At 44.4% G+C, this 14318-nt stretch overlaps 1 protein-coding gene across 5 annotated transcripts in view; it reads left to right on the forward strand.

Moving 5' to 3' along the window:
* Nucleotides 1-13803, forward strand: part of LOC147102226 (integrin alpha-E-like) — a 208162-nt gene extending 194359 nt beyond the window's left edge. For all 5 annotated transcript variants that reach the window (XM_085964540.1, XM_085964539.1, XM_085964542.1 and 2 more), the window contains 2 exons: nt 127-237; nt 13245-13803. In XM_085964540.1, the coding sequence (XP_085820666.1) occupies nt 127-237; nt 13245-13307 (174 nt within the window). In that variant the 3' untranslated portion in view covers nt 13308-13803. The remainder of the gene's footprint in view (nt 1-126; nt 238-13244) is intronic.
* The last annotated feature ends 515 nt before the right edge of the window (nt 13804-14318 follow it).

A 14318-nucleotide genomic window follows, 5' to 3' on the forward strand; every position in this document is an offset into this window, starting at 1 on the left:
CCCACAAATCTTGGGCATCACGGACCTTTGCCTCTTCTTTCTGGAAAATCAGCCCCTTTAAAAAAATATTTTTCTGATAAAACTTTACGAGCTGTTGCTAACCTGAGTTGGTTATTCCCTATTTAGATGCATGTGAACATTGTAAATACTCCGGTCTTTAACGCTATCCCGGTGGTGGCTGGGAGCACAGTTGGTGGAATCCTGCTTCTACTTCTGATGATTTACATTCTCTACAAAGTAAGTGCAACTGTCTAAACGCAACCTGTAGTGGAGGATGGAGAAAAAAATACTGTAATCTCTCAGCGCCTCATGACTCAATCTTTATGACGTATATTTTGTCTTGTGTGTAAAGTGTAAAGAAAAATTTTAGCCAAAGAACTTTTTTTTAACAAATGCACCACAAAATACAATTTGCCCATAGTAGAAAAGGCAGGGTGGGGATATTACTGAGGGATTCAAGTTCATAAGGGAACAACAAATTGTTTACCATGGCATGAGAATGAAACAAAGGAGTCAGGGTATGGACAGATCAGATAGAACTCCTGTACACAGACGGGAATGGACAGATCACATAGAACTACTGCACACTGAGGGGAATGGACAGATCACATAGAACTACTGCACACTGAGGGGAATGGACAGATTACATAGAACTACTGCACACTGAGGGGAATGGACAGATCACATTGAACTACTGCACACTGAGGGATGGGGAATGTGTTGGACATGTTGTTGGACATGATTTGAGAGTTACTAATTAAACTGAATTATAGTAACCATAACTGGTCGATATACCATCAAGTTTCCAGGAAATACATGGAGAGGGGATGAGTTCTGTTCTGCTCCAGATGCCGTCTTATCAACTGCAAAGCAAGAGAGTGCATGGCTAGAACGGACATTGGCCACGAGTGATTAGTGTATAACTGTAGTAAAAGTGATTGGAAATTGTGTTTGGAAACTAAGGAGATACAGATGTTCCAATCGAGAATAGAAAATGACGTTAAGCATTCCTGGTGGTCAGCCACTGGAGTTTTGAATATTGCTTTGAACCCCAGCGTTACAGACCCTGTTATTGATCATCATGTTAACCCTTTGCTGCTGGGTGAAGAAGAAAATAGTGGCGTTCAACCAACTGTCATTTGAAGAGCAGCTTTAACCCATACTGTATATGGAGTCCGTCTCACCATACGAGAATCCTACACAGTCTGCCTTACTGTGCGAGAATCCTACACAGTCCACATCACTACGAGAACCCTACATAGTCCACATCACTACGGGAATCCTACACAGTCTACCTCGCTATACGAGAATTCTACACAGTCCATATCACTATGAGAATCCTACGCAATCAGCCTCACTGTACGAGAATCCTACACAGTCCACATCACTGTACAAGAATCCTACACAGGCCACATAAGAACATAAGAAATAGGAGCAGGAGTAGGCCATTCGGCCCTTCGAGCCTGCCCCGCCATTCAATGAGATCATGGCTGATCTTCTGCCTCAACTCCATTCACCGGCCCTATCACCATATCCCTTGATGCCCTTACTAGTCAGAAACCTATCGACTTCTGTTTTGAATATACCCAATGACTGAGCCTCCACAGCCCTCTGGGGTAGAGAATTCCAAAGATTCATTACCCTCTGTGTGAAGACATTTCTTCTCATCTCAGTCCTGAATGGCCTACCCTTTATCTTGAGGCTGTGGCCCCTGGTTCTAGACTCCCCAGCTAAGGGAAACATTCTCCCAGCATCCATCCTATCAAGCCCTGTAATAATTTTGTATGCTTCAATGAGATCCCCCCTCATTCTTCTGAATTCAAGAGAATACAAGCCTAGTTTACTCAATCTCTTCTCATAGGACAGTCCCGCCATCCCAGGAATCAATCTCGTGAGCCTTCGTTACACTCCCTCTATGGCAAGCATATCCTTCCTTAGGTAAGGAGACCAAAATTGTACACAGTACTCCAGGTGTGGTCTCACCAAGGACCTATATAATTGGAGTAAGGCTTCTTTACTCCTGTACTCAAATCCTCTTGTAATGAAGGCCAGCATACCATTTGCCTTCCTAATGGCTTGCTGCACCTGCACATTCACTTTCAGTGACTCGTATACAAGGACACCCAGGTCCTTGTTTGAGCATCTGCATTCCCCAATCTTTCACCATTTAGGAAATACTCTGCCTTTCTGTTTTTTCTACCAAAGTGGATAACTTCACATTTATCTACATTATATTCCAACTGCCATTTTCTCGCCCACTCACAGCCTGTCGAGATCCCCTTGAAGCCTTTTCACATCCTCTTCGCAACTGACACTGCCACCTAGCTTTGTATCATCAGCAAATTTGGAAATGTTACATTTAGTCCCCTCATCCAAATCATTGATGTAAATTGTGAATAGCTGGGGCCCAAGCACCGATATTTGCGGTACCCCACTCGTCACAGCCTGCCATCCTGAAAAAGACCCGTTTATCCCTACTCTTTGTTTTCTGTCTGTTAACTAATTCTCAATCCATGCTAGTATATTACCCAAAATTCCATGTGCCCTAATTTTGTTAGCAACCTCTTGTGTGGGAGCTTATCAAAGGCCTTCTGAAAATCCAGATACACCACATCTACCAGTTCCCCTTTGTTTACTCCACTAGTTACATCCTCAAAGGGGTATGGGGCAAAGGTGGGTATATGGAGTTAGGTCGCAGATCAGCCATGATCTCATTGAATGGTGGAACAGGCTCGAGGGGCTCAGTGGCCTATTGCTGTTCCTTATGCTCCTATGAGAGTTGAGAGTTAATAATTAAACTGAATTATAGTAACCATAATTGGTCGATGGATCATCTGGTTGCCGGAAAACACAAGGAGAGTTCTGTTCCGCTCCAGATGTCTTTTTTATCAACTGCAAAGCAAGAGTGTGCGTGTCTAGAACGAACATTGACCGCGAGTGATTAATGTATAACTATAGTAAACGATAGTGATTGGAAATTGTGTTTGGAAACTAAGGAGATACAGATGTTCCAATCGAGAATAGAAAATGATGTTACGCATTCCTGGTGGGAGTTGTTACTTGGGTGTTCAGCCACTGGAGTTTTGAATATTGCTTTGAACCCCAGTGTTACAGATCCTGTTATTGATCATCATGTTAACCCTTTGCTGCTGGGTGAAGAAGAAAATAATGGCCTTCAACCAACTGTCATTTGAAGAGCGGCTTTAACCCATACTGTATATGGAGTCCATCTCACCATACGAGAATCCGACACAGTCTGCCTTACTGTGCGAGAATCCTACACAGTCCACATCACTACGAGAACCCTACATAGTCCACATCACTACGGGAATCCTACACAGTCTACCTCGCTATACGAGAATTCTACACAGTCCATATCACTATGAGAATCCTACGCAATCAGCCTCACTGTACGAGAATCCTACACAGTCCACATCACTGTACAAGAATCCTACACAGGCCACATAAGAACATAAGAAATAGGAGCAGGAGTAGGCCATTCGGCCCTTCGAGCCTGCCCCGCCATTCAATGAGATCATGGCTGATCTTCTGCCTCAACTCCATTCACCGGCCCTATCACCATATCCCTTGATGCCCATACTAGTCAGAAACCTATCGACTTCTGTTTTGAATATACCCAATGACTGAGCCTCCACAGCCCTCTGGGGTAGAGAATTCCAAAGATTCACCACCCTCTGTGTGAAGGAATTTCTTCTCATCTCAGTCCTGAATGGCCTACCCTTTATCTTGAGGCTGTGGCCCCTGGTTCTAGACTTTCTCCCCATATCCCTTGATCCCTTTAGCCTTAAGAAATATACCTAACTCCTTCTTGAATATATTTAATGAATTGGCCTCAGCTGCCTTCTGTGGTAGAGAATTCCACAGGTTCACCCCTCTCTGGGTGAAGAAATTCCTCCTCATCTCAGTCCTAAATAGCTTACCCCTTATCCTTGGACTGTGACCCCTGGTTCTGTACTCCCCCGCCATCGGGAACATCTTTCCTGCATCTAGTCTGTCTAGTCCTGTTAGAATTTTATAAGTTTCAATGAGATCCCCTCTCATTCTTCTAAACTCTAGCGAATATAAGTCTAATCGACCCAATCTCTCTTCATACGTCATTCCTGCCATCCCAGATATCAGTCTGGTGAATCTTCGCTGCACTCCCTCCATGGCAAGAACATCCTTCCTCAGATAAGGCGACCAAAATTGCACACAATACTGAAGGTGTGGTCTCACCAAGGCCCTGTACAACTGCAGCAAGACATCCTTGTTCCTGTACTCAAACCCTCTCGCTATGAAAGCCAACATACCATTTGCCTTCTTTACCGCCTGCTGCACCTGCATGCTTACCTTCAGCGACTGGTGCACAAGGACACACAGGTCTCGTTGCACTTCCCCTTCTCCCAATCTATTGCTGTTCAGATAATAATCTGCCTTCCTGTTTTTGCCACCAAAGTGGATAACCTTGCAATTATCCACATTATACTGCATCTGCCCAATCACCCAATCTGTTCAAACCATCCTGGAGTTTCTCGGCATCCTCCTCACAGCACACACGCCCACCCAGCTTTGTGTCGTCTGCAAACTTGGAGCTATTACATCTGGTTCCCTCGTCTAGATCATTAATATATATTGTGAATAACTGGGGTCCTAGCACCGATCCCTGCGGTACCCCACGTGTCACTGCCTGCCACTCGGAAAAAGACCCGTTTATTCCAACTCTTTGCTTCCTGTCTGCCAACCAGTTCTCTATCCAAGTCAGTACCATGAATGATTAATGTGTAACCATAGTACCTAGTAATTAGTCGTAGTATAGTAAGAATACTGTGCTGTGGCAGGAAGGCAAAGTTGGAACCAGGACATAGGAAGAAAGAGGGTTGTGGCCCTGTAGTCAGAGTTTAAGGAGCCAGGAAAGAAGTTAAAAAGCAGGATCTCAAAGGTAGTAATCTCTGGATTACTCCCAGTGCCACGCGCTAGTAAGAGTAGAAATAAGAAGATATGCCAGGTTAATGCGTGGCTGAAGGCATGGTGCAGGAGAGAGGCCTTCAGATTCCTGGGACATTGGGTCCAGTTCTGTGGCAGGAGGGACATGTTCAAGATGGATGGGTTGCACCTGAACAGAGCTGGGACCAATATCCCTGCGGGCAGGTTAACTAGTGCGGTGGGGGAGGGTTTCAACTAATTTGGCGGGGGTTGGGCATCAAAAAGTATTAAAAAGTAGAAACAAGGTGCACAGAGGACTGGAAGAGACATTAGAGTTAGAAATAATACAGAATTAGGTGGGATCATAGAAAATACAAAGAGGCCTAAGTTAGGTTTGGAGTGAATGTGTGTAAATGCATGAAGCGTGGTTAATAAGGTTGGTGAGCTGCAAGCGCAAATAGCCACATGAGAATATGATGTAGTGGCGATAACTGAGAACTGGCTCAAAAAAAGGGAGCACTGGATGCTTAATATTCCTGGGTACAAAGTATTCAGGAAAGACAGGGAAGGAGAAAAAAAGGAGCAGGGTAGCAGTTTTGATTAAGGAAAATATTACAGTGCTAGCAAGAGAGAATGTCCTTGAGGGGTCAAAGACCGAATCTATTTGGTTGGAGTTGAGAAACAATCAAGGAGCTGTTATGCTACTTGGTGTATTTTATAGGCCACCAAATAGTGGGAAGGAGACAGAGGAGCAGATTTGTAAGGAAAGTACTGAGAGGTGCAAGAACTATAGAGTAGTGATAATGGGAGACGTTAACTACCCCAATGTTAAATGGGGGAATGATTGTGATAAGGGGAGGAAGTTCTGAAGTGTGTTCAGGAGAATTTTCTTGATCAGTACGAGGAATGGAAGCATTGCTGGAACTCGTCCTGGGGAATGAAGTGGGTCAAGTGGAGAATGTCACAGCGGGGGTGCATCTTGGGAATAGTGATCATAGTATCGTAAGGTTTATGGAGAAGGACCAGGAGCAATCTAGAATAAAAATACTTACTTGGAGGAGGGCTAATTTCAGGGAATTGAGAAGGGATCTGGCCTGGGTAAATTGGAAACATAGAAACATAGAAGATAGGAGCAGGAGTAGGCCATTTGGCCCCTCGAGCCTGCTCCACCATTTAATGAGATCGTGGCTGATCATCCAAATTCAGTACCCTGTCCCTGCTTTCTCCCCATATCCCTTTAGCCTTAAGAAATATATCTAACTCCTCCTTGAATATATTTAATAAGTTGGCCTCAACTGCCTTCTGTGGTAGAGAATTCCACAGGTTCACCACTCTCTGGGTGAAGAAATTCCTCCTCATCTCTGTCCTAAATGGCTTACCCCTTATCTTTAGACTGTGACCCCTGGTTCTGGATTCACCCGCCATCAGGAACATCCTTCCTGCATCTAGTCTGTCTAGTCCTGTTAGAATTTTATAAGTTTCAACGACTTCCCCTCTCATTCTTCCAAACTCCAGCGAATATAAGCCCAATCGACCCAATCTCTCCTCATACGTCATTCCTGCCATCCCAGATATCAGTCTGGTGAATCTTTGCTGCACTCCCTCCAGGGCAAGAACATCCTTCCTCCGATAAGGCGACCAAAACTGCACACAATACTGAAGGTGTGGTCTTACCAAGGCCCTGTACAACTGCAGCAAGACATCCTTGCTCCTGTACTCGAATCCTCTCGCTATGAAGGCCAACATACCATTTGCCTTCTTAACCGCCTGCTGCACCTGCATGCTTACCTTCAGCGACTGGAGCACAAGGACATCCAGGTCTCGTTGCACTTCCCCTTCTCCCAATTTATTGCCGTTCAGCTAATAATCTGCCTTCCTGTTTTTGCCACCAAAGTGGATAACCTTGCTTTTATCCACATTATACTGCATCTGCCATGCATCTGCCCAATCACCCAACCTGGAGTCAAAGACTGGCAGGCAGAAATGTAATGGAGCAATGGGCAGCCTTTAAAGAGGAGATGGTTCAGATACAGTCTCGGTACATTCCCACAGGGGAGAAAGGGAGGTCAATGAAAGCCAGAGCTCCCTGGATGACAAAGGTTTTAGGAGAGTAGGATGAAGCAGAAAAAGGGGGCATATGACAGATGTTAGCTTGATAATACAAGGGAGAATCAGGCTGAATATAAAAAGTACAGAGGAGAAGGGGAAAAGGAAATAAGAGGGGCAAAGAGACAGCCACCAATCTATTCTTGTACTAACATAAAAGGGAATCTGAAGGTCTTCTAAAGGCATATTAACAGTAAAAGGGTTGTCAGAGGAGCGGTGAGGCCAATTAGAGACCAAATGGAGAACTATTGATGGAGGCAGAAGGCATCTCTGAGGTACTAAATGAGTACTTTGTATCAGTGTTTACCGAGGAAGAGGACTTTGCCAAAGATATGGTAAATGAGGAAGTTGTCGGGATACTGGATGAGATAAAAATAGTTAAAGAGGAGGTACAAGAAAGGCTGGCAGTACTTAAAGTAGATTAGTCACCCAGTCCAGCTGGGATGCATCCAAGGTTGCTGATGGAAGCAAAGGTAAAAATTGTGGAAATGCTGGTCACAATCTTCATTAGATACAGGGGTGGTGCCAGAGGACTGGAGGATTGCAAATGTTACACCCTTGTTCAAAAAAGGGGAGAAGGATAAACCTGGCAATTACAGGCCAGTCAGATTAACATTGGTGGTGGGGAAGCTTTTAGAAACAATGGGCTGCATTTTGCCAATGGGAGACTTTTGGAGGCGGGACTCCCACTTGTCTGGTTTCAGTCCCGCCTCCATCAACTTCTGGCCAACCCATGCTATTTTCTCTTCTTTGATCTTGTTAAGCGGGCTTAACAGGCCAATTAAGGGAAAGCCGGTTACAGAGAACGTCAATGTATGATGTTTCATCTGTCAAAAATTTTTGACAGATGAATTGTCATCGTTTGACAGCTTTGTGAAGCTGTCAAACACTGATATTCTCTGTAATTTGATGAGTTCTTGAATTCAAGACCTCATCAAACCTCTTTCTTTTGTAGAAATTAGATGGTTGCTGCATTGGAGAATGCAACGACCATCTGTCACCTCTAACAGAGGTGCAAGACTCTCCGCATACCCACCGATTGAAGCCTGCAGGAAGAAACAAAGGTAGTACACTTTTTCTAACACTTTGCACTTACTCCCCTCTCCGCACTTGCACCCATCACTTACTTCCACAGAACACTTTTGGACCCCCGCAGACCCACTACTCGCCTGGTGGGTTTCGGAGCCTTCGGGAAGCCCGCACTTGTGTGGGCAAAATGGTGATAATCCAATTTTCTGCCTGTTAGCTACCCGTTAACAGGCAGTTAAGTGGCTGTAATCCCTTCCCGCCTCCAAGGCGATGGGACCCGGCGTGGGACGGCTATCCGCCTCCTGGCAAGATGGCATGGAGGCAGGTTGGGGGCAAGTTGGGCACCCGCTCCCAAATTCTGCCATCTTCCCGGCAGTTCCGCCTCCAAACCCGCCTCCCAGGGCTGGCAAGATCGCGCCCTTTAACCCGGGAGAAAATGAGCAGCCACTTGGGCAAACATGGACTAATAAAGGAGAGCCAGCTCGGATTGTGTTTGACTAACTTGATTGAGTTTTTTGATGAAGTAACAGAGCGAGTGGATGAGGGCAATGTAGTTGATGTGTATATGGACTTTCAAAAGGCGTTTAAAAAGTACCACATATTAGGCTTGTTAGCAAAATTGAAGCCCATGGGATAAAAGGGGTTTAGGCAAGGAATTCCAGAGCTTGGGGCCTAGGCAACAGAAGGCACGGCCACCAATGGTTGAGCGATTATAATCAGGGATGCTCAAGAGGCCAGAATTAGAGGAACGCAGATACTTCGGGGGGGGGGGGGTGCGGTTGTGGGGCTGAAGGAGATTACAGAGATAGGGAGGGGCGAGGCCATGGAGGGATTTGAAAACAAGGATGAGAATTTTGAAATCGAGGCGTTGCTTAACCGGGAGCCAATGTAGATCAGCGAGCACAGGGGTGATGGGTGAACGGGACTTGGTGCGAGTTAGGACACGGGCAGCCGAGTTTTGGATGACCTCAAGTTTATGTAGGGTAGAATATGGGAGGCCAGCCAGGAGTGCGTTGGAATAGACAGGCTGGTGGAATGGGCAGACACATGGTAGCTAAAATTCAATGCAGAAGAGTGAGAGGTGATACATTTTGGTAGGATGAATAAGGAGAGACAATACAAGCCAAATGGTACAATTTTAAAGGGGGTGTGAGAACAGAGAGATCTGGGGATGATTGTGCACAAATCTTTGAAAGTGGCAGGACAGGCTAACAAAGCAGTTTATAAAGCATATATGGGATCCTGGGCTGAGTAAATAGAGGCATAGAATACAAAAGCTAGGAGGTTATGCTAAACCAATATAAAACACTAGTTCGGCCCTAGCTGGAGTATTATGTCCAATTCTGGGCACTGCACTTTAAGCAGGATGTGAAGGCTTTGCAGAAGGTACAGAAGAGATTTACCAGAATGGTTCCAAGGATGACGGATTACAGTTATGTGAATAGACTGGAGAAGCTAGGGTTGCTCTCCTTTGAGCAGAGAAGGCTAAGAGGAGATTTGATAGAGTTGTTTAAAATCATGAAGGGTTTAGATAGAGTAAATGAAGAGAAACTGTTTCCAATGGCTGAAGGGTCGATAACCAGAGGGCACAGATTTAAGGTGATTGGCAAAAGAACCAGAGGCCACATCAGGTAAGACTTTTTTACTCAGCGAGTGGTTAGGATTTGGAATGCAAATTCCAATAGTAGCCTTCAAAAGGGAATTGGATAAATACTTAAAGGTGAAAAAATTGCATGGTTATGGGGAAAGAGAGTGGGAGTGGGAAAACAGAGAGTAGGAATAAACGGGTCATTTCCAGGTTGGCAGGCTGTAACTAGTGGGGTACCGCAAAGATCAGTGCTTGGGCCTCAGCTATTCACAATCCACATCAATGATTTGGATGGACCAAATGTAACATATCCAAGTTTGCTGATGATACAAAGCTGGGTGGGAATGTAAGTTGTGAGTAGAATGCAAAGAGGCTTCAAGGGGATATAGATAAGCTAAGTGAGTGGGCAAGAACATGGCAAATGGAATATAATGTGGAGAAATGTGAAGTTATCCACTGGTAGGAAAAATAGAAAAGCAGAGTATTTTTTAAATGGTGAGAGATTGGGAAATGTTGGTGTTCAGAGGGACCTGGGTGTCCTTGTACACGAATCACTGAAAGTTAACATGCAGGTAGAGCAAGCAATTAGGAAAGCAAATGGTATGTTGGCCTTTATTGCAAGAGGATTTGAGTATAAGAGTAAATTATATAGGGCCCTAGTAAGACCACACCTGGAGTATTATGTACAGTTTTGGTCTCCTTACCTAAGGAAGGATATACTTGCCATAGAGGGAGTGCAATGAAGGTTCACCAGACTGATTCCTGGGATGGGGGATTGTCCTATGAGGAGAGATTGAGTAGACGAGGCCTATATTATCTAGAGTTTAGCAGAATGAGAGGTGGTCTGTTTGGAAACATACAAAATTCTTACAGGGCTTGACAGGATAGATGCAGGGAGGATGTTTCCCCTGGCTGAGGAGTCTAGAACCAGGGGTCACAGTGTCAGAATAAGGGGTCGGCCATTTAAGACTGAAATGAGGAGAAATTTCTTCACTCAGAGGGTAGTGAATCTTTGGAATTCTCTACATCAGAGGGCTGTGTATATTCAAGACCGAGATCGATAGATTTTTGGATATTAAGGAAATCAAGGGAAATGGGGATAGTGCAGGAAAGTGGAGTTGAGGTCGAAGATCAGCCATGATCTTATTGAATGGTGGAGCAGGCTTGAGGGGCCAAATGGCCGACTTCTCCTATTTCTTATGTTGTTATGTTCTAATTGCATTGCTCTTTAAAAGAGCTGGCGCAGACTCCGGGGCCGAATGGCCACCTTCTGAGCTGTACTGTTCTATGATTCTATGAATACAGGATGCTTTAGAATAAACACAGCATCCTTGATAAAGTTCGGAGACAGCTCATCTGTTGCTCATCAGAGTTGGAAGCCCGAAGGTCTGTCTGTCTATGAAGTATAACATGTTACTTTTATCATAAACAATAGTATATAAGAAGTTGTTCCAGGGATAAAGTTAGGTAGCTGGAGAGAGGGACAGAGGGGGTATATGTGCAAATTGTTGAAGGTGGCAGGGCAGGTTGAGAAAGCAGTTAAAAAGGCTTACGGGATCCTGGGCTTCATAAATAAAGGTATAGAGTACAAAAGTGTGGAAATTATGATGAACCTGTATAAAACACTGGTTCGGCCCCAACTGGAGTACTGTGTCCAATTCTGGCACCACACTTTAGGAAGGATGTGAAGGCCTTAGAGAGGGTGCAGAAAAGATTTACAAGAATGATTCCAGGAATGAGGAACTTCAGTTACGTGGATAGACTGGAGAAGCTGGGGTGGTTCTCCTTGGAGCAGCGAAGAGTGAGAGGAGATTTGATAGAGGTGTTCAAAATCATGAGGGGCCTGGACAGGGTAGACAGAGAGAAACTGTTCCCATTGGCAGAAGGGTCGAGAACCAGAGCGCACAGATTTAAGGTGATTGGCAAAAGAACCAAAGGCAACATAAGAAAAAACTTTTTTACGCAGCGAGTCGTTACGATCTGGAATGCACTGCCTGAAAGGGTGGTGGAGGCAAACTCAATCTTATCTTTCAAAAGGGAGTTGGTTAAGTATCTGAAGGAAAAAAATTTGCAGGGCTACGGAGAAAGGGCGGGGGAGTGGGACTAGCTGAGATTTGGCACAGGCTCGACGGGCCGAATGGCCGCCTTCCGTGCTGTAACCATTCTATGTTTCTACCCGATGCTACCCTTGCACTGTATAGATTGATCACCTATGCTGTATGAATAAAGTCTGTTCCGTACACTCAACTGTCTCATGAACGTCTTACTCAAAGCGTGTTGCCAGAACCATAGAAGGAAGGGAAGGAGATAGAACTACTGCACACAGAGGGTGGGGAATGGTCAGATCAGATAGAAATACTGCAGACAGAGGGGAGAGGAATGGACCGATCAGATAGAAATACTGCAGACAGAGGGGAGAGGAATGGACCGATCAGATAGAAATACTGCACACACAGGGGAAAGGAATGGACCGATCAGATAGAAATACTGCAGACAGAGGGGAGAGGAATGGACCGATCAGATAGAAATACTGCAGACAGAGGGGAGAGGAATGGACCGATCAGATAGAAATACTGCAGACAGAGGGGAGAGGAATGGACCGATCAGATAGAAATACTGCAGACAGAGGGGAGAGGAATGGACCAATCAGATAGAAATACTGTACATGGAAGGTGAATATTTGGAATGGCCAGCCCAAGAAGGTGATCTGCGGCAAGTTTAATGGGAAACTATTGTGCAAATCCAGCAAGTTCTTAAAAATAATGGGGAGTCTAAGGGCGATATGTCATCTATGCAAAGCAAACGGCGGGCCGGCATAAATTGACCAGCAAGTTCTGGAGATTTGCAACTCACGGCATATTTCTTAATCCCCTGAATTTGCTGGCCGATTTGTGCATTAATAACAGCATGCATTGTTAACTCGCTATTATTTTACCAGCAAGCTTTGGCCCATTGTAATGCGCAGACTGTTTTCCATGTGTACACGGCCTATTTAAAAACATGGCACTGGAAAACTGGACCATTACTATTTGATTTTAATTTTCCAAAATTCACGGCAGTCCTGAAACAGGATTGTCCAGTTCAACATCGGACATGTGGTCAGCCTTGATTAAGCGTGGCGTTCTTTCCCATTATTTATTTGTTAATGTTCTTTCCCACCAAGTGTTGATTTGGATTCTTTTGCCATAAGTCAAATTTGAAGGTTTCCAAAGGAGCAGCAATATGTAGGCCTGTATTGAGAAGAACCATTATCTGTACTTGTCACATTCAATTTTGCGTAGGGTAGATTGTAAGGATTTGCATTCCCAGCGGGCAAATTAAAATTAAAGGATTGAAAATCCTACAGGGGCCTCCTGATCTCATTGCCCAAAGTTCTGCTAGGTGCTCCCCACGGCTAATGCTTCCATGCGAGGAGTGCAACTTCATACATTCTACCCTCAGATGTAAACCCAGGGAGGTGCTGTTTGGCCAAATACTGACCACCGATGGCATTACCCAGCTCTGAACTCGCTCTGCCTTAACCTCCAATAAGCTGTCTTTCAATCATGCTCATATAGTCTAATTTCTTGCATTCATTTTCTGTCCCCTTACTTCACAGTGTGGCTTTTTCAAACGGAATTACAAGGACATGATTGAACTCGAAGAAGAAACTGAACAGTGAACATTGAAACCAAAGAAATAACTTGCTTTAGATGATGATTCATTCACAGGAAGGATTTATTCAGTAGATTATCTAATCTAGCTGTATTTGATTAAATGTTTCAGCAGCAACATAAGCCACATATGAACTGAATAAAAATGCTCCAGATATGGTTACATTTATAAAACTGCCTTTAGGTTTTCAGCCTATCTGGGATTTTGTGAAAGGCGTGAGTCAAATGCTGGGTAAAATACAAAGAATGTTCTGTTCTTAACACATTTGGATCTGAAATGCAGAAGGAAATTTAATTCCCTGTATTGGCAAAATGCAGAGGCATTAGATGTGCAGCATGCACTCCAGCAGGTGAGTGCTCACTAGTTCAATGTTGGAGTATATATCAGCCCTACTCCAATTGGTCTGCTTCAAACAACATTCTTGAAATGTTTTGTTTTAGTGTAAACTGTTCAAGTTTATTGTCCTTATTCAAATTCACAATAAATTGAAAGTATATTGTTAATTGTAATGGAATCAGAGATAAAAATGAGTTCTGTAGCAAATAGAAGGCAAGTGTACGTGACTCCAGACAGTGCGTTAGGGCAGCAAGTTTGATGAAAACACTGCACAACTGAGATTGAATAAATTCAGAAATATTTACAAAAATCCCATACTCTTAGAGCAGAGCATAATCTACAGAAACCTGTGAGTTTGTACATTGGAATTCTACTCTTGTCCAGCACTGTGCTGATCCATGGCTGGCAGTATTGGTATAAGGCTGGATGTAGAGCCAGTGCAGGCTGCAGTGCTGAGCCCGAGCTATCTGTGCAGGTGCACAGCTGACTGTGAGCGGCAGCATGGTCACATCACATTGAGAGGGAGGATGGAGGGTATTCGAGCAAGTGCAGTTTACCAGCTTTCTGCACAGCTGCTGAATTTTCTGATTGTGAAGCCAAGGGCAATGACCAAACCAAGAGGACCATTAGTTACAAAAGCAAAATACTGCGGATGCTGAAAATCTGAAATAAAAACAGAAAA

This window comes from Somniosus microcephalus, chromosome 22 (genome assembly GCF_052327205.1).
Source record: "Somniosus microcephalus isolate GS21.2 chromosome 22, FLI_Smic_1.0, whole genome shotgun sequence".
NCBI lineage: Eukaryota > Metazoa > Chordata > Chondrichthyes > Squaliformes > Somniosidae > Somniosus > Somniosus microcephalus.